This window comes from Chaetodon trifascialis, chromosome 8 (assembly GCF_039877785.1).
Source record: "Chaetodon trifascialis isolate fChaTrf1 chromosome 8, fChaTrf1.hap1, whole genome shotgun sequence".
Lineage (NCBI taxonomy): Eukaryota > Metazoa > Chordata > Actinopteri > Chaetodontiformes > Chaetodontidae > Chaetodon > Chaetodon trifascialis.
In genome coordinates, this window is record NC_092063.1 from 9,234,589 (window position 1) to 9,261,479 (window position 26,891).

Here is a 26,891-nt window from a genome sequence, read left to right on the forward strand (position 1 = left end):
GAAGGGAATTAAATAAAGAAATAAATGACACGTCTGTGGTTCAGTGTTTGCTACAGAGAGCTTAGGCAGGTCCTGGTAATCTGCCTGTCAGGTCATCCACCGTCTCTGTCTGCGGGCTGATCATCATGTGGTCCGGTCATGTGGTCCCGGGCGGCGCAGGGCGGCGCAGCGCGCTGATGGAAGGGGACAACCGAGGCCGTCATACCGGGGAGAACGGGAAGTTTAACGAGGGGGAGTCGAAAAGTCGCCGTTTGTTTGTCAGTATGACAGGTTTGTGAATCAAGGGTAAGATGTTTTGCGTGAATACATTAATCCCTGCGCGCTGACTTCTAGGAAACGCTGGCTCGCGGAGCGCCCACTGCGCCGTGTGGGTGCGCAACTTGTTGCATAAAATGTACAGTTTAGTCGTTGCTATAGCAATAAGTTATTATTAAATACGTTCATTTTGGCTTCATGTGAAGGAGTATTTGGGCGTTAGGCTGCCTAACACCACTTCAAACGAATATTCTGTGCAGATATCCAGCCTATAAATAAAACGAGCAGGAGAAAAGTCTATTTGCATTCTGTTAAATACGTTGTGTTTCATATGTAATGGACTGCTATTCACATAACATATGTATGATGAGCCTTCTTCTGTCGTTGTTTGGTCTAAAATTATTATTATTTTTTCATGAAAAAAAAACTGGCAGAAATCTGACATCTGGATTTATCTTATGCCTCACTTGTTTAAAATTGATGCCAGTTGTATTGAATAAAAGAAAACACAAAAAAAAAGCACACTGGAAAATCTACACAGATTATTATTTTCAGCAGTCCAGTTAATGGATGTCAAAAACAAGCAACTGCACAGGCAAAGATCAACAAGGGTCATGAGTTGATGTTCACAAAGAGTAAAGGACAAATGATTGGTTTTCTACTTCTACACTGCACGCCACCTTTTTGTTATAATACCCCCAGTTGTCCTCTCTGCTCACACTAAGCTCACTGTCTTCCTCCATCAAACTGAGCTGGGAGGATATCAAGTGATTTGGCAGGAAAATGTGGGATTTCGTGGACCTATTAGGCACTTTAACAACTGTATCTTTGAAAAGCATCTAGAAAATACAGCTGCAAATGTTCACCAAGTTGAACTCAACTCAGCAAACATTCATGTTCATGCTTTATAGTATGATTGTTAGTTGTATTGTTAAAAGTGTATTCACCTTTCTAAGGAGGAGAATAAACCTCTTAGTCATTTATTTTCAGAGCAGGACTGGTGCCAAGACCAGCTTACTAAGAATACTTAAGACTGCACATAAAATCTTCAGGCCTTCAGCTGGAGCTCTGTAGCATCCAGGGTCATAACCGGCTTGTGACCTGACCTCCACACGATGTCATTCAGGAATTAAAGCGTGCATGTGGTGTTTAACACTGCCTCTTGCTCGTCCTCGACTAGACACCGACGGTCACCATGAGCAGCTCCAGAGGGACGCCCAGTTCCTGTGCTCAGATCAGAGGATGGACACTGAACTGGTTGACAGACTTGTGCTGCAGCTGAACAGGATCTACCCCCAGATACTCAACGACAAGGAAGCCCACAGGGTCACTACAGATAATAAATGACACAGTTCCAACAAAAACCCTGTCATATCCTAACACTTGAATCCGCTAGGAACAGAAGCACAGGAAAGGATTACAGATATGTGCAGTGATTCAATTCAGCATGTGTCTCCCTGCAGTTCAGGAACCTGAGCGTTCCCACCAAGGTGCGGTTAGCAGAGCTGCTGAAGCACCTGTATGGGAAGGGCGAGGAGGCCTGCCATGAATTCTACAGAGGTCTTCACATCCACGCGGAGGACGTCTACTCCAGCCTGCCCACCAGACTCATACAAAGAGGTACGAGGTTTTAGTGGCTGAAGTAGAACAGGTGAGACCCCTCCCTTCTCAAAGATGTGGCCCTGCACACTCACATCTGAATGTATTTTTAGATGGCATTTAGCTCAAAAATGCCTTGCAGTAGTTTAGTGGGGAGATAAAATTAAATGCACAGCAGAATCAGAGCAGGTTTTATATATAGTACACTACCCTTAATGATGAAAAGTAGGTCCTGGTAAATGAAACGGGAGTGACATCAATATCCAGAAAATGCCACAAGGTCTGTTAATCATTTTCTAAACTTCCTGCTCATGACGTTATCAAGGTTAATTACACAGACACATTATTAGGAGCTTTTATCTTGAAAAGCTTCTCTCTGCTTCATGTGGTCAGACTTTATATGAAAGTACACATATTCAGCATAAACGAGCTTCTTGTACGCATGCTTATTAGTAGCACATTGGTTCTTTATTAGTCATTATAAAGCAAATATTAATACCTTATTCTGGGGTTGTGGTTATTAAGGGGTACAGCTTCCTTCCTTACTATTAATAAGCAGTAATTAGGAGTTTATTGAGGGAAAACTCTTAATTAATGGTCTAGTAGTTGTTGAATTTGGTCATGTAGAATAAGAACAGTGTAAACCGGTTGTGGTTGTAGCTACTTTGAATATTGTATGTGTCACAGATACTACACCAACCATGTCAATGAATGGTCAGAATCAATAAATCTAAATGATACTCAGTCCAGACGCCACGTTATGATTCACAGACTGTACAGATTAGCTCTTTCCTGGGCCACACAGTTCTCGCTAAGCTCTGTCGTCGGCTGTCGAATTCAAAATGACGGGGCATCATCGAAAGGCTCAGTCATTCACAAGCAAGGATGGAGTGCCGTTCACCACTTTGTGAACACATGATTGGATAAAGGATGTTACTACGTGGCATCAGGAAAACTTGTCTCTAAACACAGTTCACTTGCAAATGATTGCATTGTGTTTTCATTTATGTTTTACGCATCGTCCAAACTTTTTTGACATCAGGCTTGTGATTGCCGTGTCTGGCCTTATGTAAGATTATCCTGTTTAAGACACAGTGGCCTGGACTGCAGTCTGAGTGATAGATCTGACAATACGGGGGCTGTTTTTTAAAGCGTGAGGTTTACCCACAATAACCAGTTTACTCTCTGTTCTAGAGGTGGCAGATCCAAAGTGGACTTACAGTGTGGCAATCTACCCTGAGCGATACGTGCTGAATGACAGAGGTAAATCTGATCAACACTACAGCTGAACACGGCAGGGCATTAAAGGTGCTTTTTGATGTATATTTTCAGTTCAGTTTAAAATATCGACATCTGCTATCTGACTGTTTGGCAGGTTTTCGTCAAGAACGTACAATCCATGTATATTTAGCATTAATTAATAACTACTCAAAGCGCACCATACTGTATGGCTGACAACACATGAGCATTATGGAGTTTTGTGTTTGTATGAAGTAGCACAGGCTTTAATAATGACGTATATATTAATTTTAATGTAAATATATATGAAGGTGACCTAATCTGTTCTATTACTTTCTTAAATGTATTTATTTTGTTGTTTTATTTTGTTTTGTTTTTATGCTCTTTTTGTGTTCTTTTTCAAAAGGCAATGCAGCCAAACAAAACAGGCATTATGATGTTGTTGTTGTTGTTGTTGTTTAAAGCTGTTTAAAGAGAGAGGTCTGCAAACTGACTTTGAATTTTATACTGGCGAGAACTGAAACCAGTGGCTGCCTGAAAAGTCATTCTCCAGACTAACTTTGGGAAATGGTGGGCAGTAGTGTAATGTGATAATAATTTGCAGTAAATGGGCGAAAACATCCCTTTAATCTGCAGAAGTTGAATTTGGCAATGTGACAACTGGGGTCGATTTTAAATATGGTGGTCTTACACTTTGTGTGTGTGTGTGTGCCCACGTGTGTATGTGTGTGTCCCGGTGCCTCTGTACCCCTCACTGATCCACCGATAAGCCCCTTAAGCCCAACTAAGCTTTGTTCTTCAGTACATGTAGTTGTCTGCTGACCCTTTTAACCTCTGGCATCAGAATGTGGGCCCCACTGTTCTGCACTGCTTCACCATTCATCATCCCACTGCATCCAGAGCTCTGGCTTTGTGGGTCAGTTAAGCTCACGTGTAAACCCCCGTCCACAACAGCTTCCTCTGTCCTGCATTCCTTTGAACAGTCGGGGGGGTTGGGGATGGGGGGGGGGTTGGGGATCCACTGGGTCAAAGGTGTGTCAGCAGGGAAATGGGTCATGGCTGATGTTGTGAAGCACTGACTCCGGATCATAAGTCATACAGAGAAATGATGGCAAGACGCTGACCCACTAAGCACATTTACTATTCCCAGTTACTGATCAGATATTCATTTGTTTGTAGGCGTTATATACTTCATCTCTTCTCTTTCTTTCTGCAGGACCGATGTTCTTTCTGAGCTGTTTCAGTTTCATAGTTGCCATCGCAATGCTCTACTATTACAGAGGTGAGTCGCACAGAATGATGGAAAAGTGTGAGGACTTATTTCCCTTTGAGCATTTGAAATGGCTTTTGAATATTAAGAATTAGCAGTGTACAAAGGCATGCAAAGCCCCTCTTTCATATTCAAAACAGACTTTCCACTCTGTTTGTGTTCATCATTTCTAAACCACTCTCTCCATATTTCCTAAAAAAACGCTTTCTTGCCACTCTTTCTGCCCGCAGAGGCAGAGACATTGAGGTGCACTGGCCCGTTCCTCCACTGCTCCGCAGCAAGACTGAGTAAAGATGTTTTAATTTCCTACACCGAGGTTGGAAAACAGAAAAAATGAGGCTGCTTTAAGGTGATCAGATGCTTAAGAATGAGCCCTGTGAGAAGAACAAGCAATGAAATTTGCCTCTTTGCTGTGCCAAACTCATACACACTTTGAGAGCTAGAAACTTTTTTTTTTTAAATGTAAGCTCTAATTGACTTGTTTTTTAATCCCTGAAAAGCTGACGTTAGCGAAAGTCATTCTGTCATGAATTCCCACAGCTCACGTCTCGTCTGAATGAATGAAAGTATGAGTGAATTTATTTGATGATTAAAACGCATAACACTGCAATGCAGTCATTATATACATTGAAAATGGATGAAAACACAATAATGTCTGAAGGCTTAATCCACTGCTATCGTGTCTTTATATGATAAAAAAGTGATGTCTAACCAAACTGCTTGTATGAATCTGTATTGTGTGTGCAGAACTAATACTTCCAATCACAGCTTAAGTGAAGTGTAAGATGAGCTGAGTGTAACTGGGTAAGCGCACACCCACACAGGTGTTTTCAGTCACTGGCTGATCAGACTTCTGCTCAGGTTGAAGCTGGGTGGAGCTGTCACCAAACTCTGTGCACCAATCAGAATGACAATGGGTTAAGTTGTCCCACCCCAACAGGTACAACAAAACCAACAGAAGGATGAGGAAGATGTCAATCAAGACACTCCCACTCCCACTGACTTCACCTGGAGCTTAATTTTAATCTAGCATGACAGCACTGACACAAGATATACATCAAAAATACTTAGCATCAAATATTGTTTACAGTGTGATATTGCTTTTCTAGGTTTGTGTCTGCCACTGTTATGTCTGCTCTGGACATGACAATGGAGACCATGAGAAAACGTTTATCCCACTGACTGAACAGCATCACTGAAACCACTAGAGGGCACTGCTCCCTCATTTAGTGCAACAAAGTGGGACTCCAGGATGATGGAAACTGTTGTAGTGTGCTGTAACAATGTCAAATTGAGGGCAACAGACAGCCCGTATTAATTAATAATGACAATCAAATTGATTGGATGAATAAAGTCAACTTAATTAAATGCTACACTAAATGCCGTCGACTGCTTGAGAAAGACTTGTGCAGGGGTGGATGCATTTCATAGCCAACTGAAGTCCTTTCAAGTATTTGTTATTGCAATGAAACAGTAAGAAAATGGCCACATTAAAGATTGTATGTACAGTACAGCTCTGGAGGAGAGCTCAGGTGTCTGATCTCAGGAGACTGGCATCACTGAGCAGCACTTTTCCACCTCTGCCTGCAAAGAGAGCGCAACAGATGAGAGAGGGGGGTCAGAGGGGAGGGATTGGGAGGAATTAGAGGGGGTTGGAAGTGTCACCAGGGTGATTGTCCAGTTTGAATACTGGCATCCACATTCCCACGAGAGAGCTATTAATAGCCTTGCTTCACACGGCCCCAAACTCCTCATTGCTCATCGGCATCCTATGATATGAGACCCCCGCTGAGCCAGTATGTTACACTTCAGGACTGAGACAGAGCCAGAAGTGTAGGAGCCATACACATACATTATGTATATATATATATATATATCAGTGCACAGATCTGCCCTGAGTGGAGCTGCGTTTGTCATGAATCTGGCTCGCGGCTCGTCTGGCAGTTTCCACGGTTACCAATGATAGTTGTGGAGGAGGAAGAGGATCAGATTGTGAAGCTGGTTTATCAGCTCAAAGGTGCTCTGTCACAACCACGTTGAAGAAATTATAGATGCGAGCATGAATATTCTTCAGGTGTTCAGCAGATGATTATGCGGAACGAGCTCAAACTGCTTGTGTTAAACCACTCAAGTGTATAAATTGCACATTTGCTTGGGCTCTAATTGGGGTTTCAGTGACACTGCTGAAACACAGTCTAATTAAGGCTTCCATTTTAACAAGCACTTCTGCTGGGGTCTGTGCTGTGTTGACTCTGACTCACCAGCTGCTGGTCCAGAGAACCACAGACACTCTCCAGCTTTGCTCATAGCTCAGAGAGTCATGGCACAACCAAACATTGTTCTAATTGAATGTTAGGCATGACGCCTGTGGTCGGGGACAGATGTTAAAGCTGAGGTGGAGGGTCAGAGCGTTGAGGCACATTCGGCACGCCCTGCTCTGCATATATTTGCTCAGGGGACCCGTCAGGCCTCGTGGTCCGAGCTGTCTGGGAAGGAACCATGACATCTTCCTTGAGCGTCAACAGTGCACTTACAAACTGAAGCCTGTTCTGCAGTCAGCATTTGTGCATGTGTAAGTGTAGCTGTGCATTTGTGTCTGGCCAGTGCTTGGGGTCACTCTCGGGCAGCAAAGGAGACAGACAGTGTGAGGTCACATGTGCTTGACTACTGTTGTCTCCACTTTCCTGTTTGTCCACTAGGAACAAATGTGCTGTTTACGCACCAGACCCCTTTGTCACCACTCCTGTGGCTCTCTTGTTCGTTGTTTTCTGCAGTGCAGGACAATGACTTTCTGGTAAATGAGCAGCGGTTGGATTTTGTTCTTGCCTTGTTTTCCGGTGGAATTTTCTGCGAGAGCCTGGAGAGGTCAGTGTGTTTGTAGGTCAGGTAGGGGACTGTGAAGGTCAGGTCAGGAGACGAGAGGACCAAAAACCTGCTGACCACATGGAAGTCTATACAAGCAAACTGCATAGTACGGCAGGAGACAAAAATACCTGTTTGTATAGAGAGCGGGGAGCAGAGAAAGAGGGTGAACATAAAGAATGCATGTGATTAGCGAAACTAGAAAGAATACCTGTGTGTGTTCTTGGTCAGTCGCTGCGCTTCGGCCCGTGGACTCCAAAGGCCGTGATGAAGACGTTGACCACCACTATCATAAAAACCAAACCTGTGGCCACGTTTTCCATAAAGTTCAGCCTCCAGTGCTTTTGCTCATCGTTCAGGTTCCATCGCACTGTGGACAAAACCAGGAAATAAAATAAAACAGCACACAAACACACACTCAGTCAATGTCCAGTTAACCATCAGCAGTCTACTTTATACTGGGTCTCAAGCCAACTCATTATACACAGATTTACTGCCACGCTTAGGTCAATATATACATAATTGTGGGTGCAGGAAGTCCACATGTCCATGAATGATCCCACAGAAATGCACAGAATCATTATAAAGCGGTGCTACGGTTCAGTTCTTCACTGAGCAGAACACTAATACTCTTTGTGTAAAATATATCACAAATTAAATTTAAGATGATTTTTCACTGAAGCTTTTTTAAACGATGACCCATGTTTGTTAATACTAATGTTCTATTTGGGCTCCTGGAGACCTCAGGACCTTCTTTAATTACTCAAACTTACAAACATGATTTTGGATAGATGACGTGTTACAGGTGTCTTTTCCAGAAAATGATGCATAGTAACGTCTGTTTGGGCTTTCAGGGACTCCAGCTGTAAAACCCGATTAAATACAATGGATTCTTCTTCTCTATATATCTGTGATCAGTAATGTTTACACAGCAATACCCTCCCAAATCCTAAATAGGTCTATTTGGGTTTCTACTATTGGAGTTTTAGAACAGTTTGTTTGTAAGAGGTCTAACAGAGACTTAGCAAAAGAAGGGTTACTATTTCAATATTTGATCAACTGATTATGCAGCCATTATTGTTATTTTATCTGTACAGCAGTGGGGGTCTGTGAGGCCCCAAACAATCTCTAGTAATAAAGCTAAAGTCAAGAATTAATGAAATCCATGTACAATCAGTTTAACGCTTATATGGGTACCATAAAAGAAGATTCTACTTTTCAGAAATGTACCGAGCATGTTTAATAAAACCAACAAACTGTCTGTCTGTGTCTTCACTTTCAACTTAAAATCCAAATACTTATTTTTGGGCATCTTTGTGGACTTATTCAGACAGGCAAAGACAACAAACCTCTGATTCAAAGCGCACAGAAATAAACCAAAAGAGCAATACAGGGAAGAGTGACCTGATCAAGGGAAGCTTGTGTTTCCTGTATAACATTTCATTTGTGCTTTGTGGACACCTTGGTGTAAACAAAATAATGATAAAAAAAACAACTAATCCATGTTGTGATAATGATATAACTAACAAATGTCATCTTCATCCTCACAGGGGACTGACCTATGAATAATGTCAACGTTGAGGTGTGATCAGGGAAGTGCGTTTGGGGGAGGTTGACAGTAGCTGTGACTCTAAAGCCACATGCTATGTGTATGTGCCTGTATGTGTGTGTGTTTGTGGGAGGTTATCAAAGGTTAAACGGTGTAAAGACACCGCCTGGCCATGTGTGTGTGAGTGTGTGTCTGTTCTGCCTGGGGTGGGGTGGGCTGGAGTTGGGGAGGTGGCGGTATGTAGGCCACTCACATCACGCACCACTGGCTCCATTAGACAGAGCTGGATCCACGGGAGAGGGAGGGGAGAACGAGGGGGAGCAGAGAGGGCAGCGGGGTTCAGAACAGTCAAAGAAAATGAAGGAAGAGGAATGAAAAGAGCGACAAGAATGAGATGTGTTTGATATGCCGGTGGAGATGGGGGGGGGCTGCTGGGGTTGCTGGTGGAGTCAGAGGATTTGGTGGAAGGAGGGGGTGAAAGGGGGCAGGCCTTCATGCATGTGTGATGACTCTTACTGCTGACTGGCCTTCTTTCTGGCACGTGATCCTTCAGAAAAAGAAAAAAAATTACACCTGATTTTAGTGCAAAGCCAGTGAGAAGTGAGAAGGAAAACAAGTATTTGACAAAAAATTGATTATGTTTAAGAACATAGATTTGTATTGACAGAGGTGAGATAGGTTAGTATGAACCAGTAGGGCAGCTCTGTTTCAGGTATGCAGAGGAAACTGACAAACATCCTCTTGTTTACTCCTCCTGCAAGAGCTGAGATGAATCAATGTGACCTGGCTAAAGTTCACTGACCTGCTGTTCAACCCGTCCTGCACCTGGCTGCACCGACGCATCTCATCCTGACTCGTCTTCCCATCTTAACGGACCTGTCCTCTCCACCCCCCGATGTGTTTGTTAATGCAGACCTCAAAAATCCCCGCATGTGTCAACAGATGCCACTTTTATACTGTGTTCTGTTTATTTTTGTTTCTTACTATTCACTCCCAAGACATGCAGAGACATGCATGCTGACACATATTGACAAATTTACACACACACACAGAGCAGAGACATGAAATATCCTCCCTGCCTAGACTCCCAGGAGCACTGGTGAACTATGACCTGGTGTCAGGCATGGTTGCTATGGTTACAGCTACAGTCCAACAGGCAATGAGTTATTTGTAAGGAGTCAGTGGACTTGACATTGGTGAATCTTGCTGAGGGATAGGGACACATGAAGGTTGTGAAGCTTGCCAGAAAACAATGACACCTCTGGCAAACACCTAAAGGGCCTGGGCTCTGTTTGTTTTCTCACCTATGAAGATAAGCAGGACCCCGACTGTGACCTGCAGACAGAGGGATATGCTGATTAGGGTGATGATGGCAGTGTAAAAGGAGAAGTTTGGCCCCTGCTCCAACACGGCCTTCAGCTGGGAAGCGTTGGCCATCAGTAGAGCCACATCCAGCATGCTCTCAGCTGCGCTTTTCTTATTGGAGTAGTGGTTCATGTTCAGAGGGGCTGAGCCGTCGGGCCAAACATCTGGATGGGAGGCCTGGGGAGAGAAGAAAGTAGCCTAACTGGCACAGAGATAATGTTCATGGCTTTTAGATAACGCCTGAAAGAAGAATGCCTGGAAATAAACAGAAAGGCACGCTCTGTGCTGCTGCGTTTTGTTCTCCCAGAAGAGCAGCGAGGCAGCGTGTTGATGAGGCTAGCAGTAATTTTGTGCTTCCTGTGTGTTGATGGTGAGGATCTGGTTATCATTCTGACCTAATTAGCACAACACACAGCCATTACATTAGAGTGACCTTTGAAAACAGAGCCATTAGTACAGCATCGAGATACTGGCACACTGGTAACAGACCCATTAACACACGGCGAACATGAACAAGCCATCATGCGCGGCCAGTCTTTCCACTGGCTATGGTTTCACATTCAGTCTGCACACGCTCTTGTTCTTTGAGCGTTTTACATCGTATATGCTGCTGTGAAATGTCTATTCCACTAGTTGCTGACTTCAAAGGAAAGCAGTGTGTCTGTGACTGTCTGTCTTGTGTTTGCAGGCAAACTGGCAGTGGGCAATACTGTGACCCTTTGGTCATATCCTGCTCATACATCGCTGTCCCTTGGAGCAGACTCACAGAGTTAGCTGGATATTAAAGATAAAACCCAGAACAGCTCTTTTTGCAAAAGCAGTTAATTTCATTATTCCTACTTTGTGAGACAGGAACTATTTTTATTCATTCTGTAAATCGAACAGATAAGAAAACAGACAGTATTTCTATAATACATATTCTATATAGCAGAGACTTTGGAGAGAAATTCATTCTGTATCTCTTTGATCAACGGATGGTAATCAAAAGCATTAAAGAAAAGATAAATCTTAGTTTTAAGTTGAATCCTGTAACCTATTGATTCTTGTGTGGGTGATTATGTAACAAAAGCTTTGCTAGGTTTTGTGTATGTGTGTACTCCATCCCAGTGGACTCTGCACTGTCAAGAGAAAAACATGTTCTGGGTCAGCAGGTGCTGGATAAACAGTCGGCTCGTTGATAAATAAGAAATCACTCTCTTTTCAAATGATGGAAATGCAGAGCACCGCTGCTGAATGAACATCCACTTGGGCCTTCTGTTCAGCGGCGCCCGGCTAACACCTGAGCACCATCGCCGAAGACTGGGCCGTGTCAAGGCCAAAGCCAGCACGCTCGAATATTCTCTGCGAACGTGAAATAATCAGCAGTGCTCGCAGTCTCCTCCTCGACACTGGAGCCTTCCCTTTTTCTCACAGCACACCCCTGCAGCTGCAGAGAGCATTGCTTGTCAGGGATTAACCAAACCACAGAGCTGGTGCGAACTGTCTTCCCTCTGCTCCAGGGGTAGAGACAAAAAGAGAGAAAAGAAGAGCTGCACCCTCTAATTTGCCACAGGGTAGGATACAGCTGAATTACAATGTCTTTAGGAGATCCACAACAATCAGCTGGCATGGTTAAGTTGATGCATGAGGGGGAAGTACAAACAGCACAGAAGAGGTGTGGTCGTGGGGGTTGGAGAACAGCTCGTACTCTGGTTGCAGTAATTATCTTGATGAATTTTTTTTTTCCAATCCTGTGCTAACTACTGGACAAGCCATGTTTAATTCTCTAAATAAGCCATTGCTTTCTGGGACATGGATTACACGTGTAACTGGCCATTCCCATCATCTGGCAGCCTAACACGTATCACTTTAGATTTTAGAATTTGGCGTAGCTTCACGCAAACACTGCGGAGACATCCTGAAAAGTCTCCGCAGGCTTTCTCCGGCTCTTTTTCACTCTGAGCCATAATGCCTGCTGGAAAGACTCATAACAAGGAATCAAACGGCTCTTCAAAACATGTTTTCCCTACATTCCACCTGGGAAAAAAGCAATATGGTGTGATGTAGCGCCCTTGTGACTGCGATTTGTGCCAAACGCCACAAAATGGCACACTGTCATGACGTCTCAGGGTCAGCCGCTCCACTCTCAAACACTGACACAGGCTTTTCGTATACAGCCCTTTATCCCCGAGTCAACAGACCACAGTGAGATAATGCTTGTTGTGAGATCACAGGTTGGAAACATGCAGTCAGTATGTCTAGAAACACTGCAGATGAATTTTCTCCAAAATTCACCATAAAGAACTCATGACGAATAGCACTGTTTTATACTGGGACAAGACTAAAGGCCAACTCCTCAGTCAGCCCTAGCTCATCTACTCATATATCTGAGAACATATGATAACAACTAATCACAGCAGGTGATGATGATGATGATGTAGAACAAAAAGACAGTGAATATAGGCCATAATATGTCATGCTGGGCTGTCATGAAGGGGCATGCTTTGCATGCAAAAACCCATATTATAGGATGCATCTAATCCAGGCTTTGATTTGAATAACACTTCAAATTGAAAAACACAGAATACAACCCACATTTGCATATTTGAACCGACTTTTTGTTTCCCATTTGAGCAACAGAGCGCTTGTCAGTCACCCAGCCACTGCAGATCTATTGTTATTTTGCACAATCTAAATCGAAGGGTTCTCATTAAGCTGATCGCTCGGTACTGGTCCTAGGTTTCAATGCTTATTTTTGTGATGAATTATTCACACTGTATTCCTTGTCTGAAATAGACTCAGGGGACACATGGCGGAGAGAGAAAAGGAGGAGGATGTGGAGGGGAGGGAGGAAAGAGAAAGATAGAAAAGTTGTTTGATTCTGCTCTCAGTTATGCGTCACTGTGGAGCAGCAGACAGATTCATACAATAATATTTAAAATATCCTGCTTTCTGCACAATCGCATCGTGTATCACTTATATTCCAGTATGTGATATACATGAAAGTGGTACCAAGGAAATCAGGCCTCAAGTAACTTATTTATAGAGGTATCAAATAAATCAATTAATAAATACCACCCAAATAATCTCCACTGTCTATATAAGGAAATATAAAGATGTTTTCCAATTTCAGAATTATGTTTGAATATATTATTTTTTGATATCTGCATAAAATGTTAAAGCACAATATAAATAACATAAAACCGATAACATAGAGACCTCATAGTCACTTAACATCTATGAAGATTGAGTAATAAAATGTTCTAAATAGGATTTTAAAAGTAAACTGAGGAGGGAAATCTGATAGCGGGTAGTTAACGGTTCCAAAATCATGGGGGGAAAATTGAAAATGCATGATCACTGTCAGATTGTACAAGAACAGTTGAATGGAGAGGAGCAATTGGGCTGAAAAACTACAGGACCTGAGGGTAATTTAAGCAGAAATCAGGCAAAGCGAGATTTAAACAGATGCCATGCAGCATTTAAAAACAAAAGAAAGACTGCTTCCTCACTTCCACAACCTCTACCTTTGAATAAATAAAGTGAATGAAGTCATGTCCTATCATAAATAAATATCTTTATGTCTGCCTCATAGCTCACAGCTTGCAGCGCAACCTCCAGAAAAGCTGCAATTTCTAAGTTCTGGAGACTGACCCTGAGCCTTAAACCTAATTGAACGATAAAATAGTTTTTCATTGTCTATTCATAGGCCAAGTAAAGTTTTGGCTTCCTTCCAAGCAAAAGAAATGAACTCATTCAACTCGACTTGCGCACCTAATCCTAAACTTTTCCCCTTTTCCCACATCGTCACACTAACTGGTTACAGCTAAGCTAAATACCTGCATGTCAGTTACTGTGTGAGTGTGTCATGGCTATCGCTTTGTACCACACAGAAAGCTCTTTGCAGCAACAATGCTAGGCGCCACTTAAGACATGGTGAGATCTTGCATTCATTCTTTAGTTAATTGAACTTGCTGCTTTTCAGCAACATGATGAAAAAGCAAATGAACTTGCATCTGTGACTGCATGAGTGTGTGTGCGCGTGTGTGTGTGTGCGCGTGTGTGTGCTAGGTTTTTTTTCTCATGCATCAGCACTTCTTTGCTTTACATCCATCATGTCCTATCAGCAGGCTCCCTCTCTCTCTCACCTCAAACTCTGGCCCCCCTCCAGATGAGGATCGACCCAACTGTAAATCTAATTTCCACGATTCTCTGTAGGGCTTTTAGTTTTACAGCCTTACACAGCGCAAAGCAAACATGCCTGTTTCAGGACGTGGTCTATCACTCCGAGAATGAAACGCTCGCTCAGTCTCGAGAAAGTTGCAACACAAAACCCACTGATTATCAAAAAAGACAAAAGGGCATGCTGAAGAATGCTGCAATGAAATCTGACACAGAATCTGATTGGTCTTAGATTTCAGTGTAACACAGGCAGAGATATTAAAAGCCTGTGGAAAGTCTGCATGCAAGATCTTCACTCCACAAAACAGCCATGGATTGATTCCATTCTTATTGACTCACAGCGGTGGGAGACACATTGTAAATGAGACCAATTGCTCACTTTATTGAGCGTATGGGTATTACGTTCTGCATCTGTTGGCTGAGGTCTGACAGTCACAAGGAAGTGTCTCTCGCTGCCAGGGGATCTCTCTCTTCCTCCTCCCTTCTTCCTCAACACACACACACACACACACACACACACACACACACACACACACACACACACACACACACACACACACACACACACACACACACACACACACACACACATCCACACCCACACACACACACACACATCCACACCCACACATTTATCTGAAATTAAATGGTGCTATTAAGTCAGTGCGTATGGAGATGACATAGTGAAGCCCATTTCCCTGCCTTGTAAAACTGGATGCAGCTCTGAACCACCACATACTGTAATTACTTGTCAAATGGCAACTTCAATCACCACATAAAACACAATAAACACTCATTGTCCTGAAACAATGTAGTTGGGGCATGAAGTAAGATGACATTATGTAAAAGTAAAACTGTGCATGTGTTTGTGGGTGCATTTCGGCCAGTCAAGTGGAAACAAAGGAGCGTATTCATTATTTATAAGGTCACTCAGGTGCCAGCAATGCTTCAGTCGTCAGTTGAACCAGACTGTCACCTGACCCGGCATGCCTGAAACAGACATGTATATCTCTGTTTAAATGTTTTCTTTTAGTGATGTGTTTCTTTGCAGACATGCAGTCTTTCCCATTCAGGCTCATTTTTGCTCTGCAAAGTTTATATATAGCCCCCCCCCCCATATAGATGGCATGTAATATGAGAAGAGGCCAAATGTGGCATGAAAATGCAGAAACCACATGGGGAGCTTATAACATGATCACCACACATAAAAACGCAACAAAATATGGCTGCAGAAATGGCTGCAAAGGTCACTCAACACCTCTCTGACAAGGTCCAAACAAAAATGTAATAATGTAAGCTTAACAGCTTTAGCAGGCCTATTTACTGCATGACTGCTGCATTGAATTCCAATCAGTTTTCCAGGCACTCTGCGTGTCCATCTCTGAACACTTGTTAGGCATTTGTTTACGGTTTGATTTGGCTTTGGATACAGTTCTTTGCAGGAAAGACAGAATGAAAGCTCTCTTCATGGGCAGAGAAATATTGCATCCAGGTTTCCCTGCAAGAAATGACTTGCAACTGTCACAACTTATCCCACTATATTGTACTTCAAAACGCATCCCAGTGTGGCACAACGCAGAATTTACCTGATTCATCACTCTCAGATAATCTTACCTCTGTCCCACTTCCCCTGTTGCTGCTGCTGATGTTCATCTTCCAATGCGTATGCTGCTGCACCTAAGCTGCAGGCTGCAGCCCTGAGAACCTGAGCTGTATAGTGTCCTGTTGAAGGGAAAGAGAAGACGGGACCTGCAAGCATATAGCCTGCGTAACAGAGTAGCAGATGCACATGCAGTTATTCTATTGTGTGCAACAACTGATAGGTTACCCATTTTCTGTGAAGAAAATTGTGTTGTACTGCAAGCTGTTGAGCCGTGAATGAGAAGCAGAGAGACACGTGATTGGATGAGTTGGTGAAGGGCGTGAAAGAATTTTTTTACAGGCGATAATAGGCTTTTGCAGGGAATACTCATTCAACCGCTTTGTCGCTCACTGGCGTTGATGCCACACAGTCTTTGTTGGTCTTTTCATGTGAGATATGTGTCACTCTGGCTGTCGGACAGCGCAGCGGTTAGTCGGCTCTCCTCGGTGTCCCAGCCTGCTGTGTTATTGGACAGTCCCTCCAGTCGTTACCAGGGGCGTGGAACCAAGCGAGCTGAATGGGAAACACATTTGTGTGCCTCGTCGTTGTTTAAACCTAACGAGGAAAGACGATGACATGCGAGAACAGTTGTCCTCGTAAATTAATTGCCCAGTGGACGACCGGCAAACTGAAATTTCCCGTGTCTTAAAGCGGCCTTACTGGTCTTTAACTACACGCTCCGCATACAGCAGCCACGAAGGAGCCGCGAGGAGACGCGGCATCGTTAGCTGCTGTATCTGCAACCCAGGAGAAGGATGCGAGGACTGGAAAGGAGATAAATATAACATATTCGTCCCCCCCCCCCCCCCTCCTCGTCAGTGACGGGTCAGTGTGCAGATAAGACAGTTTTTTCTGAATTTCTTTGCGGTCATTTGGGTGGCGCTTGTGCGTGAAAATGGGGATAATGTGCAGACAGGGCGTTTTAAAGTCCACCTTTCTGCCGTGGACAATCGGCTAACGTTAGCCAGGTTCTTCTAACACGGGACCAGGCGGGTCTGCCCGTGTCGTGCATCGCTAGCGTTGAGTTTAGCCGAGGTTTTGGTCGGTTTTCTTGGCTTTTTTGAACGAGGTAAGTCGTGTCCCATCCCGGCTCGGTGTAACTGTGATAAAATGTTTGAAGACTAGCTAACCTATTGTGTGAATGTCGAGGCTAACTTAGAACTACCGAACGTTAGTTCTGAATTGCTAAACTTAACGTTCACTCGTGTCGTCAGAGCCAGCTTGCTAGTTTCTCGTTCACCTGGCCGATGATGGCTTCTGCTAACAGTATGTTTTAACTTGTCTTTTCATCACCTGCTTTCCCTGACACAAACTAACTTAAACAGCGTAATGACCGACACACTTAAAACCAGTACATAGTTCCAGCTTTGTTCCGCACAGGAGGAAATGTTGGATTTTGTTTCACTAACTGGCGACATTTCTTTTGCAGCTCTTATTATCGGATGAAACCTCGCCTGTCATCCATCCCGGTGTTGTTAGGGGCCTCTGCTGGCGAACTGCGTCACCGAGTGGGCGCTGCAGGTACTCATCTCTAAATCTGCGTGTTGGGAAGTCTAGCCATGGCACGAATGACCTGGAAACCAAAGTGACTGAACTTTTAAATCACCATGGAGCCGGAGGCGAATTCCAACTCCGAGCTCCACCAAGAACTGAAATATCCATCTGTCCCCAACTCTCAGTGTGAACTGGCCGTGAATATGCATGAGGCCATGGGTGGTGGAAATGTCAATCTCGTGGACTCAGTAGTGAGAGGTGGGAGTGACCCCAGTGCATATCCTTCTTGCAGTTATCACAGGAATGTGCATCAGAGATTCATCAGGAGAAGTCTGTGGTTCTCGGACACGGATGAGCAGGCCTTTGAGGCGCCTGAGTGCGACAACAGGAGTAAGATCCTAAACATAAACCTGCGAACAATTGTGGACAGGACACGGGGGACTAGTTGTGGGATACAGGAAGGGTCCAGCACTGAAAGTCAAGGTGGGCAAAAAGACAGTGCAACAGAGAGCGCCAGTGCCGACGAGGAGAAGGAGAAAGGTGGAGGTGCATTAAATCTTACATGCAGTGATGCTGGTAAAGCTGCTATCAAGGCAGCCAGTGAGGAGAACGAGGAGGAGGCAGAGATGAAAGCTGTCTCCACATCTCCGGGAGGAAGATTCCTCAAATTTGACATTGAGCTGGGTAGAGGATCCTTCAAGACTGTCTACAAGGGCCTGGATACTGACACTTGGGTGGAAGTTGCCTGGTGTGAGCTGCAGGTAAAATACTAAAACTCAGCACATTTTTAGTCCTTTTCAGCTCAGAAAAGCTCGAAGCAGCCACATATACCACCATTTTTTTCTGAAATGCACTTGCAGGTGGGCGTGGGAGGCACTGTCAAACCATAAATATAATTTAGTAAGTAGTATCTTTTGCTCTCTACGAGAAAAAAGTTCTTTTTCAGCCAGTGATTTATGTTAATGGGGGAATGCCTGACTCTCACAGGAAGCCCTGGCTTGGTGCTTCCCTCTCTCTCGGTCAATGTTCATACATCATGGTAGAATAATGGTGATGACTTCAGGGAGCTGTCAATGAGCCAGAGTCTCACGAGGGAGTCAACTAAGTTGCAAATGGGTTACCACTAAATGTTAAATGGTTTACACAGGAAAAGTGACTGACAAGCATTAGCTGCTGACGTGGAGACGAACACCGCCACTGAAGTATAGTGATCAGCAGTTTTGCAAATGCACAAGGAGAGTCTATCTTGTCTTGCATTACACAGACACAGGAAAATCAGCAGCTTAGACTGTGCAAAGGTATTAACTAATTATTTCCGTCCTTTGGAGACTGCAGCAGGGATTATCTCTCTCTCCCTCTCTCTCCCAGGAGGCTTAAGGGGGACTACAGTAAGCATGACTGCCCCCCCCCAAGAAAGAAAACTTGTGCTGTGATTTGTTATTCTTTCACCATTCAGATTAATATTGTCAAGGACTCACATCCATCAGTTTAAACTCAACCGCGCTTAATTTTTTGCGCCACTCGTTTGCCCAGCTCATAGCGCAATGACACAGAACACACTTATTAGATCGGACAGTCCATGAGATGCTTGTGCGCTCTGTCCCAGCAGTGTGTCTGCATGTTAGGAGCTGTGCTACTCCCTGCCTCCCTCCCTCTGTGCAACAGGAGGTAGGCAGACAGGAAGCAGCTGAAGTGCGCTACAGCCTGCTGGGAACTGTGTGGCGGTCCTGTGGCCTCAATGAATACTAATGCCTAGGGTACTGAAAACATGCTGCGTCAGTAACACGAGAGACTAAAGAATGATAGCTGCTCAATGCATTGAAAGAATTCAACCTGCTCTGTATGACTGTAGCATCACAAGGCGGTGACACGTCACTGAAAAGGACTTAGGGAAGATAACATGCCATTGGCTGGGAATGAGTAAAGATAAAGTAGCACTGAGAGACATGATGACTTCACTTGGATGATGTCATTCAGACTGATAGTAGCAGTTGAGCAATTCCACATCCACCTCAACTTGACAACACTAAGCTGCAATTGGACTCAGCGGACGACAAGATGTGTTACCGGAAGCAATTTACTGTGTTTAATTCTCCCCTATTGACACACATTAAAACTCCCTCTAGTGGACAGTCAATAATGGACGTTAATCACAATGTGAAGGGTCCTTTCCCACAGGCAGGTTCTCATCTAGGCGGTCTCTCATGTATTGTAGCTTTGAGCTGAGAGTCTTTCATAAAAACAAAATACTTTGCTGACCTGATCAGTGTGTTTCATCAGAGCGCTTTGTGTGCCTGAGTCAATATGATCTCACGCTTTCACCAGTTGATAAGAATAACTTGTGATCTCATACTGATTAAACCTGCCTTTTTTAAAAAATTGATCATCAAGTCTACATGTTTACAAGCAGTTCAGTATTTAATGGTTGGAGTGGTGCAGAATTATGTCATACAAAGTGTGGCAGATCTCTAAATGCAAAACTTGATATGAAATTGTAATTTTTAGGGCTTCAACTAGCTAATGCCAATGCATTTTTCACTGGCTAAGGCATGTTCCCTCATAATTGGGACTTTTCTCCTTGCTGCATTACAGTACAGTGGGACTGCTACTAAATATTAATTTATATTCATTTGATTTATTATATATTTCATTAGCGATTATATTATGTTGAAATGTCATAAAATAGTGGAAAATGCACATCACAGTTTCTTGGAGTCTGAGGGGATATCTTCAGATTGCAGCTGCAGTCCAACTTTTTGTTGATAAATCAACTAGTCAATCTAAAATGTGTGAAGTTGTTGCTTTTGCTTCCTCATCTTAAAGCAAATAGATTCTTTTGGGATTTTGCTCTATTGGCTGGACTAAACGTGACCTCTTATGTCACTTTAGGGTACTAAATAACTGATGTTTTCTAAGTAAACAAGCAAATAATTTGATTTCTAATGAAAATTAAATGAAGCCCTACCTCAGATGACTTTTTTGTCCAACAGAAAATAAAGTCTCAATCAAAGCGCCTCTTAATGTTAAGTGATTTGAACAAGGTTTTGAGCTGTTTCGTTGTGTGATGGTGCACACTGAACATGTCCTACATTTGAATAGTTGCACTAAGTGGGACTGCTTTATTCTTCATCCATTTTACTGACTTTCTTAAAGAGAAATTTAAGTGTTTGTAGCTCCAGTGGGATTTCTCATCATGTTTCATGTTGTCGTGTGGATTGTAAGGAATCCCTGTAAAGACTGGTGGTCTAAAACGAGAACCCACACTGCCCACAATCACGCTAGATCTTCTCAGTCATACAGCAAACTGCAAGTACGGGTATCAAATAGTTTCAACACTGCACATAAAGTAGTGAAGATTTTCTGCCTGTATTATGCATGTTTACTCTTAAGCGTTTCATGTAGATGATGCCAGTTTTGCCTTGCTAAGGAAACTGGTGGAAAACGGGAAGACAGCGAAGCTCTCTGTGAAAGAGATATGACTCTGTGAATTTCCACTGTTTTCCCTCCTTCCAGTGGTCACATGGCTTTCTTGCCTAGAAATGTTAATCTGGCCCTGTGTTTATTCTTTACGTCTCTCTTCCTCACCCCTCTCACTCACTCCCCTGCCCCTTTCCTCCAGTACCCATCTCCCCCACATCTCTGTTTTTGTGCCAGGCTGCTGGCATAACACAGATGGCCCTGGCTCAGGCAGGGATGTTAATCTGAGAGAAGGATGCCTGTTGGGACTTTTTTTCATTGTCGAGAGGAAACACTTCTTGTGTTTCTGTTTGCCTCATTCCTATCGTTGCTCCCTGGAATTTATTTTTTAAACTTTGGAAACTTCCCGTTTCTGCCAATTGTGGCTTTGTGTACAGATTTTTATCTCAGTGTCGCGCACAGTCGCAGACGCAGAGTTTACTTCTGACTTTGTGCAGACTTCTCTGTGGTATTTGGCAGTGAGCTTGTTGTTCTGTAGATTAAATCTGGTTCCCAGCTTGTGAATGCAGACCTGGCAATGATACCATGGCGGTGATATGGCGCTGCCTGTCTTTGAATGTTTGGTGGAGGTTTGGCCAGGCCCAAACAAGCCCAGTAAATGACACTATGAGTCACCAGGTCAATGGTTCCAAACACTGGATTTTTCTGTAGTAGTAGATTAGATGAAGCCATGTTATAAGATGCTGATGTGTTTCTAAACATAGTTTATGGCTGTCTCTTTGGATTAACGTGTAAAGCGTTAACAACAACAGTAACCTCTTCTTGACTACTCGGATGGCAAAAGGCAAACAAAGTTGGAGATGCTCAAGTGGGTCATTGGTTACAGCCCATTTGGCATTTGAGGCCCATGGAAGCAAGGGCAGCCAGACCCAGTGGCTGTAGCTAACAGTGCCTTGTCAGTGGCCTCATCTTCAGGCATGCCTGAGCTCCCATGTCACTCAGCCAACCCTAAGACCCAGAGGGAAGGAGGACAAGCCTGTTAGAGCCACAGCAATGCAGCCTGTGGTATAGCTCCAACAGGCTTTTTGGAAAGAGGCTAGTTAATGGAATCTAGATCTAATACATAGGTGACAGTCATTGCCTAGCATTAGTAAAATGTTCACTGTGAGAGAAGTTAACTATTTTAAAATGCTTCCTCGTCCATGTCACGCTGGAAAGATGAGAGATGAGACTAATTTGAGTGATGACCTGAACAACACAAACACAATCTCAGAACTGAGTGTATCATATTTGTACAAGTGGAAGTTGTTAAAAAAAACTGCAGAAAAGTATGACCTGCCATGTTGGCTCAGTCTGACAATGTGGCCTTAGAGTGACACATGATCTGAGGATGCCAGGGCATAAATGTTCCAGAATCATCTTTCATCTTTCTTAAACTAATTTACGCTTTGTGTAACCAATTTTTGTATATCTTCATGTTTAGCAAAGTCCATTGGGAAGTGCATTGGTTTGAGTTACAGAGCGGTCAAATGAGAAAAAGATCTCCCACATCTTTTACTTTAGCTGAACAGCCCACAAGCAGGGTTTGGCTTATTGAGACAGTTACAAGTATGTGTAACAAAATCTCCAGAAATCAGAGCGCTTCTATAAGTTTGATATGCTTTACAGAAAGAGCTTCAACAGACAGACAGAGGTGAACAAAATGAAAGAAACCCCTTACAATACACAATACATTGCTGTGGCCCAGTATCCATTTTGGCGGATGTGGTGTTTTGGCTCTTTTAAGTTCACAGTTTACAGTAATGTAAAGCAAACTTAATGATTAATTACTCAAAATTGTTGCAGATTAAATATTTGATCCAGTAGCCAACAATTGAGTAATAGTTTCAGCCTTTTATTATAGCTGATGATACCCACTTATGAAATTGTGCTTGCTGTGCCTTATACTTTTGTCTTCATTGATCATACCAGGATTCAGTGAGCAATCTCCAGAGATGCATCTTTAGCACCCATACGCTCCCACAGTCTAACCTTGAACTGATGAAGATTCAACCAAATGGCCTTTGACCTCCCCCGCTCCTCCCCCAACAATAGAAAATGTCACAACAGCTCATTAGGACTAGTAATCCCTGTTGGAATTTAAGATGGTTATGTGTATGAACAAATCTGGAGCACCACTGTGTTCTGTAAAGGCCTCCTGCTTAGGCTCTGTGGTATGAAGACAAGGGTTACTTCTAATACAGTAGCTGACCTCTGCATCTCTAAGCTATTTATGTAATAGTGAGTAAAAAACAAATAGCCACACAGTAGCACTTGTGTCTTAAGTCTAACTGGAAACTGTTAGCATTTATTTTGACACTTCATTTTGTATGTAAAGCCTCTTATGTTCAAGGACTGTAGGAGAGATTAGTAGAGTTTTGCTCTGGGTTTAAAATTGTAAGGTTTTGTGGCTGGGATATATGTACATTTTGTAGGTTGTGCATCCATCTGGGGGTTGTGTGTGCATGCTTGCTTGAGGCAAAGATGGTACCAAAGGTGGAAAATACATAACAGTAAACGTAACAAATACAAAGAAGTTTTTGTACAATTTAGGCCCTTGCTAGAAACACATGCTGTTTCTACATTGCAAGAAATGTTCGTTTAAAACCCGTGAAAATTTGCTATGTAATCCTCTCTTAAATCCTAACTTCAGCACCTTCACCTGCATCAGACAGGTCCTTATTTAAACCTGTGGTGATTTTAGAGGCTGTGAATCGTGGTGCACTGGGTCGACTTATAGTAAAAGGTGTTTTTGATGTTGTGTTCACCGTGGAAAAAATATTGGACAAAGTAGGGAGAAATGCAAAATGGGCCTGTTGATCTGATTGTTTTATGTTTGGCAGGTGGCTATACAACTTCCATGTGCACAGCCTAAGTAATGACTCCAGGAATAATCAGATGTGATGTTGATGGTATTCAGTGTCCATGAGGACAGCTTCTGTACGTTATCTTTCTGTTTACTAACATGTTTATAGTTACTTGAAAACTGATTGTTGTGTAACACTAGCATTTGAACTCTCACCTTCATCATTGGTCCCTACCTCCTACAGTAGTTGTCTTCTATTCTGTCTACCAGGAAATGACAAATTAACATATTTTTAGTAATGTGAATTATGATTTTGTTGCACTGAGAAAGAGGGTTGATTTTAAGTTCTCCATGCAGGAAAAGCCCTTGCTTGTGGTTTGCCCATGTGGTGTTTAGTCTGGGTCAGGGTATTATGCTGAATCAAGGCTGTCTCTTTGGCTCTGTGCCCCCGTACTGCAGCGGCTGATAAAATAGCCAAGGAAGGGGGCCTTGGCCAGGCTGTCCAGTTCGGCAAAGAACATCTTTACCCAGAGCACCACTCTTCCTCTCTTCCTTGTCTCAGCTCCAACCCCCATCATCAGTGATGCGGGGAAAGGGGTGCATGTGCAAGACTGACCAACCTTCACACACTCCTCTTCTGGTTTGCCCCAGTCCATGCTGGTTTTATTAGGCTTTAGTGACTTACATGGGCATTGAGCACATTTGTTAATACTTATTTTAAATTCAGCGCAACTGGGTGAAATTACCACCCTAGGTTTCATAGCACCACAGCTATTTGTAGGTAGTTGTGTTAGCTACTGCATGGTTTTTACAATGGGTCTGAGTATCTGTGTAGCCATTAAGCATGGATGTTTGGTGTCTGTGCAGTGTTGTGTGCTGTGTGTGTCGAAGATGTCATCGCCAGCTGTCGAGCCTCAGGTTCTGCTGGACACACCGGTCGACGCTGCCTCCTGTCCTTGTTAATTAGAAATTAAAAAGCTCAGGAAACATGGCCTATTTTGATTGTTGCTTGCTTGACAAGTGATGTCAGTGATTATTACATTATCAGTTTTAAGAGTCAGCTGACCATCTGGGTAAGAAGGAGTAGCAGGGAGACCAGTGGTCAGTCTCAGTGACTTACACTGTGTTCATGCCCTGTGCATTACTAGAGGGAGGTTAATGGGTCTGTTTGCTGTGCATGTGATGGAGACACCAAGGTTTCCATCTCACTTTCTTTGGATATTTTGCTTTTATTTCATTAAAGGTATTTATTTTGTATGTTAATAGAGGAGGCTTTTGTCTGTTGTATTTCTTCAGTAATCATGATTGGGGATTTTGGCAGGCCTGTATTATCAGCAGATATTGGCTTTGGTGCTGAAAAGATTAGTTGATTTATTAATTCGTCCAATGAAATCACAACCAAACCTAGAATTCTATGGTTCCAGCTTCTGAAATACAAGGATTTGCTACTTTTCTCTGGTTTATGTCATTGCAAATTGAATGCATTTGGGTTTTGTTGGATGGACAAAACAAGCAATGGTGAAGATGTCACTCTGGGCTCTGGAAAATTATGATTTTCTGAGTTTTTATGATTGCAAATATTGATGTCAGTGTTGGACTCAAGAATCCAGCATCAGTCAGGTAATTGCATGAGCATCATTAGTGTGGAATCAGAAAATTTTGTTTTTTTGTTGCTGTGTCAAAGAACTGTTTGTCAGCCTATGCGTTTAGTCTGTGACAGAGGTTTATAGGAGGTTTGTATGCCCTAATCCATATTTGCCCCTGGTCACACTTAGCTAGACACTCGTACACTTAAACACCCATGCAACAAGAGCCTTTCACTGTACACTTAAAGTCCATTTTAGTCATGTAGCGCATATGTGACATAATGCTTTGGTTTTTTTTTTCTTGCTAAGGCTGCTGGGGGTGTGATGGTGTCATAAATCTCCTCCTCCTACTTATCTTTTCACCTATTTTTCTTACCTCACTCCCTTCACACCCAAACAGCAGAGTAGCCATTGGTCATAGGCTGATTTTAACAGTATTGTCTTATTATCCCAGTGTCATAGTGGCTTGTCATCTTTGATAGTGTTGCTGTCTTTCAGGCTTCTCCTTGACAAGGCTGGGTGATATATGCACATACTTCTCCCCTTAGCCTTTCAGCAGTCTCACCAGCTCTTCCTCATTTAAAATATTATGCTGTGGCACTCTTTGAGTGCCAGTGTGCCAATTAGCACAGCCTGGATTTATAGTGGCTAACACTGAAATAGAGATAACAGAGTGACCAGCACAGCTGTTGGCCAAATTCTCCTGCAGTCATGACTGACAGGACACAATTCAGCTGCGGGCAGTCTGCTGGCTCATGGCTCGCCCTGCACCAGCTTTGTTACAGCAGCAGAAGCACTGCAATACTCATCTCTTATTGAGGCTTGGTGCAGGGGGTGGCAGGGTGGCCAAGTAATGAAGCATACCTCCTTCAACCTGGCAACCAGGGTCCATGACTGATGATTCCAAACATTGTCATTGTTGAAATGTCTAAATAAGCTGTGGATAAGACTCAGCTTTAGGGTGTTCTGTGTCATTTTAACATCCAGTAGAGAGAATCATCCTACATGGATCAATAAAGCATCACATTATGATTGTGACTAAACTAAAGCTCTTCATTGCAGTGTTAAAAAGCTATGCTAATGCCGGGTTGCTCTGTGGTTTCAGTGTGGCCAACTGTGAGTGTGTGTGTGTGTGTGTCTAAGTGAAACAAATCTGCACAGTTCTACCGGTTGATGTCGTAATGATTTCAACAGAGTCTGGTTTTAGATTGTTTTACAAGTACATCCTGGGGTGAAATATTTTCTTTCTTAATCCCCTTAGCTAAATGTTGTGACATATTTTGAGTACGCTGGGTTTAGCTGTTTAGATTTTATAGTAGAGGTTGTTGACAAGTTCTTTGAATAAAAATCTCTGTCACACTATTGTTACTAAGCCCAAATGATGCTAATCTGCCTCTTGTTAATCAAGGATCAAGATGAGGCCAAGTTAATGGGGGAAAGAAGAAATTGTAATTAGGAACACAAAGCTACAGACCAATTTGACACACTGATTCTTTCTCTTTTTTTTCTTCTTTTTTTTTTGGAATTTAGCTGCCATAATTAGGACTAATACTGAAACCCGTTGCTCTCCTAATAACTTTACTCCTCTGGTTGTATTTCTCGTTACT

General features: G+C 43.1%; 3 protein-coding genes across 8 annotated transcripts in view; 2 read left to right on the forward strand and 1 right to left on the reverse strand.

Moving 5' to 3' along the window:
• The first annotated feature begins 158 nt into the window (after window positions 1–158).
• On the forward strand, window positions 159–5,076 carry LOC139335352 (caspase recruitment domain-containing protein 19-like). The gene is made up of 6 exons (XM_070968910.1): window positions 159–270; window positions 1,436–1,581; window positions 1,719–1,875; window positions 3,049–3,117; window positions 4,310–4,375; window positions 4,594–5,076. Exons 1-6 carry the CDS (start codon window positions 177–179, stop codon window positions 4,698–4,700), a joined length of 639 nt encoding a protein of 212 aa, XP_070825011.1. The 5' UTR covers window positions 159–176; the 3' UTR covers window positions 4,701–5,076.
• A 2,116-nt stretch (window positions 5,077–7,192) lies between these two features.
• Window positions 7,193–16,180, reverse strand: LOC139335143 (ninjurin-1-like). The gene is made up of 3 exons (XM_070968609.1): window positions 15,915–16,180; window positions 10,079–10,316; window positions 7,193–7,595 (listed from the first exon to the last, which is right to left on the reverse strand). Exons 1-3 carry the CDS (start codon window positions 15,951–15,953, stop codon window positions 7,453–7,455), a joined length of 420 nt encoding a protein of 139 aa, XP_070824710.1. The 5' UTR covers window positions 15,954–16,180; the 3' UTR covers window positions 7,193–7,452.
• The window catches only part of LOC139335141 (serine/threonine-protein kinase WNK2), a 42,832-nt gene continuing 31,954 nt past the window's right edge, over window positions 16,014–26,891 (forward strand). For 4 of the 6 annotated variants that reach the window (XM_070968598.1, XM_070968601.1, XM_070968600.1 and 1 more), the window contains exons 1-2: window positions 16,014–16,767; window positions 17,372–18,197. In XM_070968598.1, coding sequence (XP_070824699.1) covers window positions 17,550–18,197 — 648 coding nt within the window. In that variant the 5' untranslated portion in view covers window positions 16,014–16,767; window positions 17,372–17,549. The remainder of the gene's footprint in view (window positions 16,768–17,371; window positions 18,198–26,891) is intronic. The other 2 variants (XM_070968602.1, XM_070968604.1) reach the window with 1 other exon arrangement.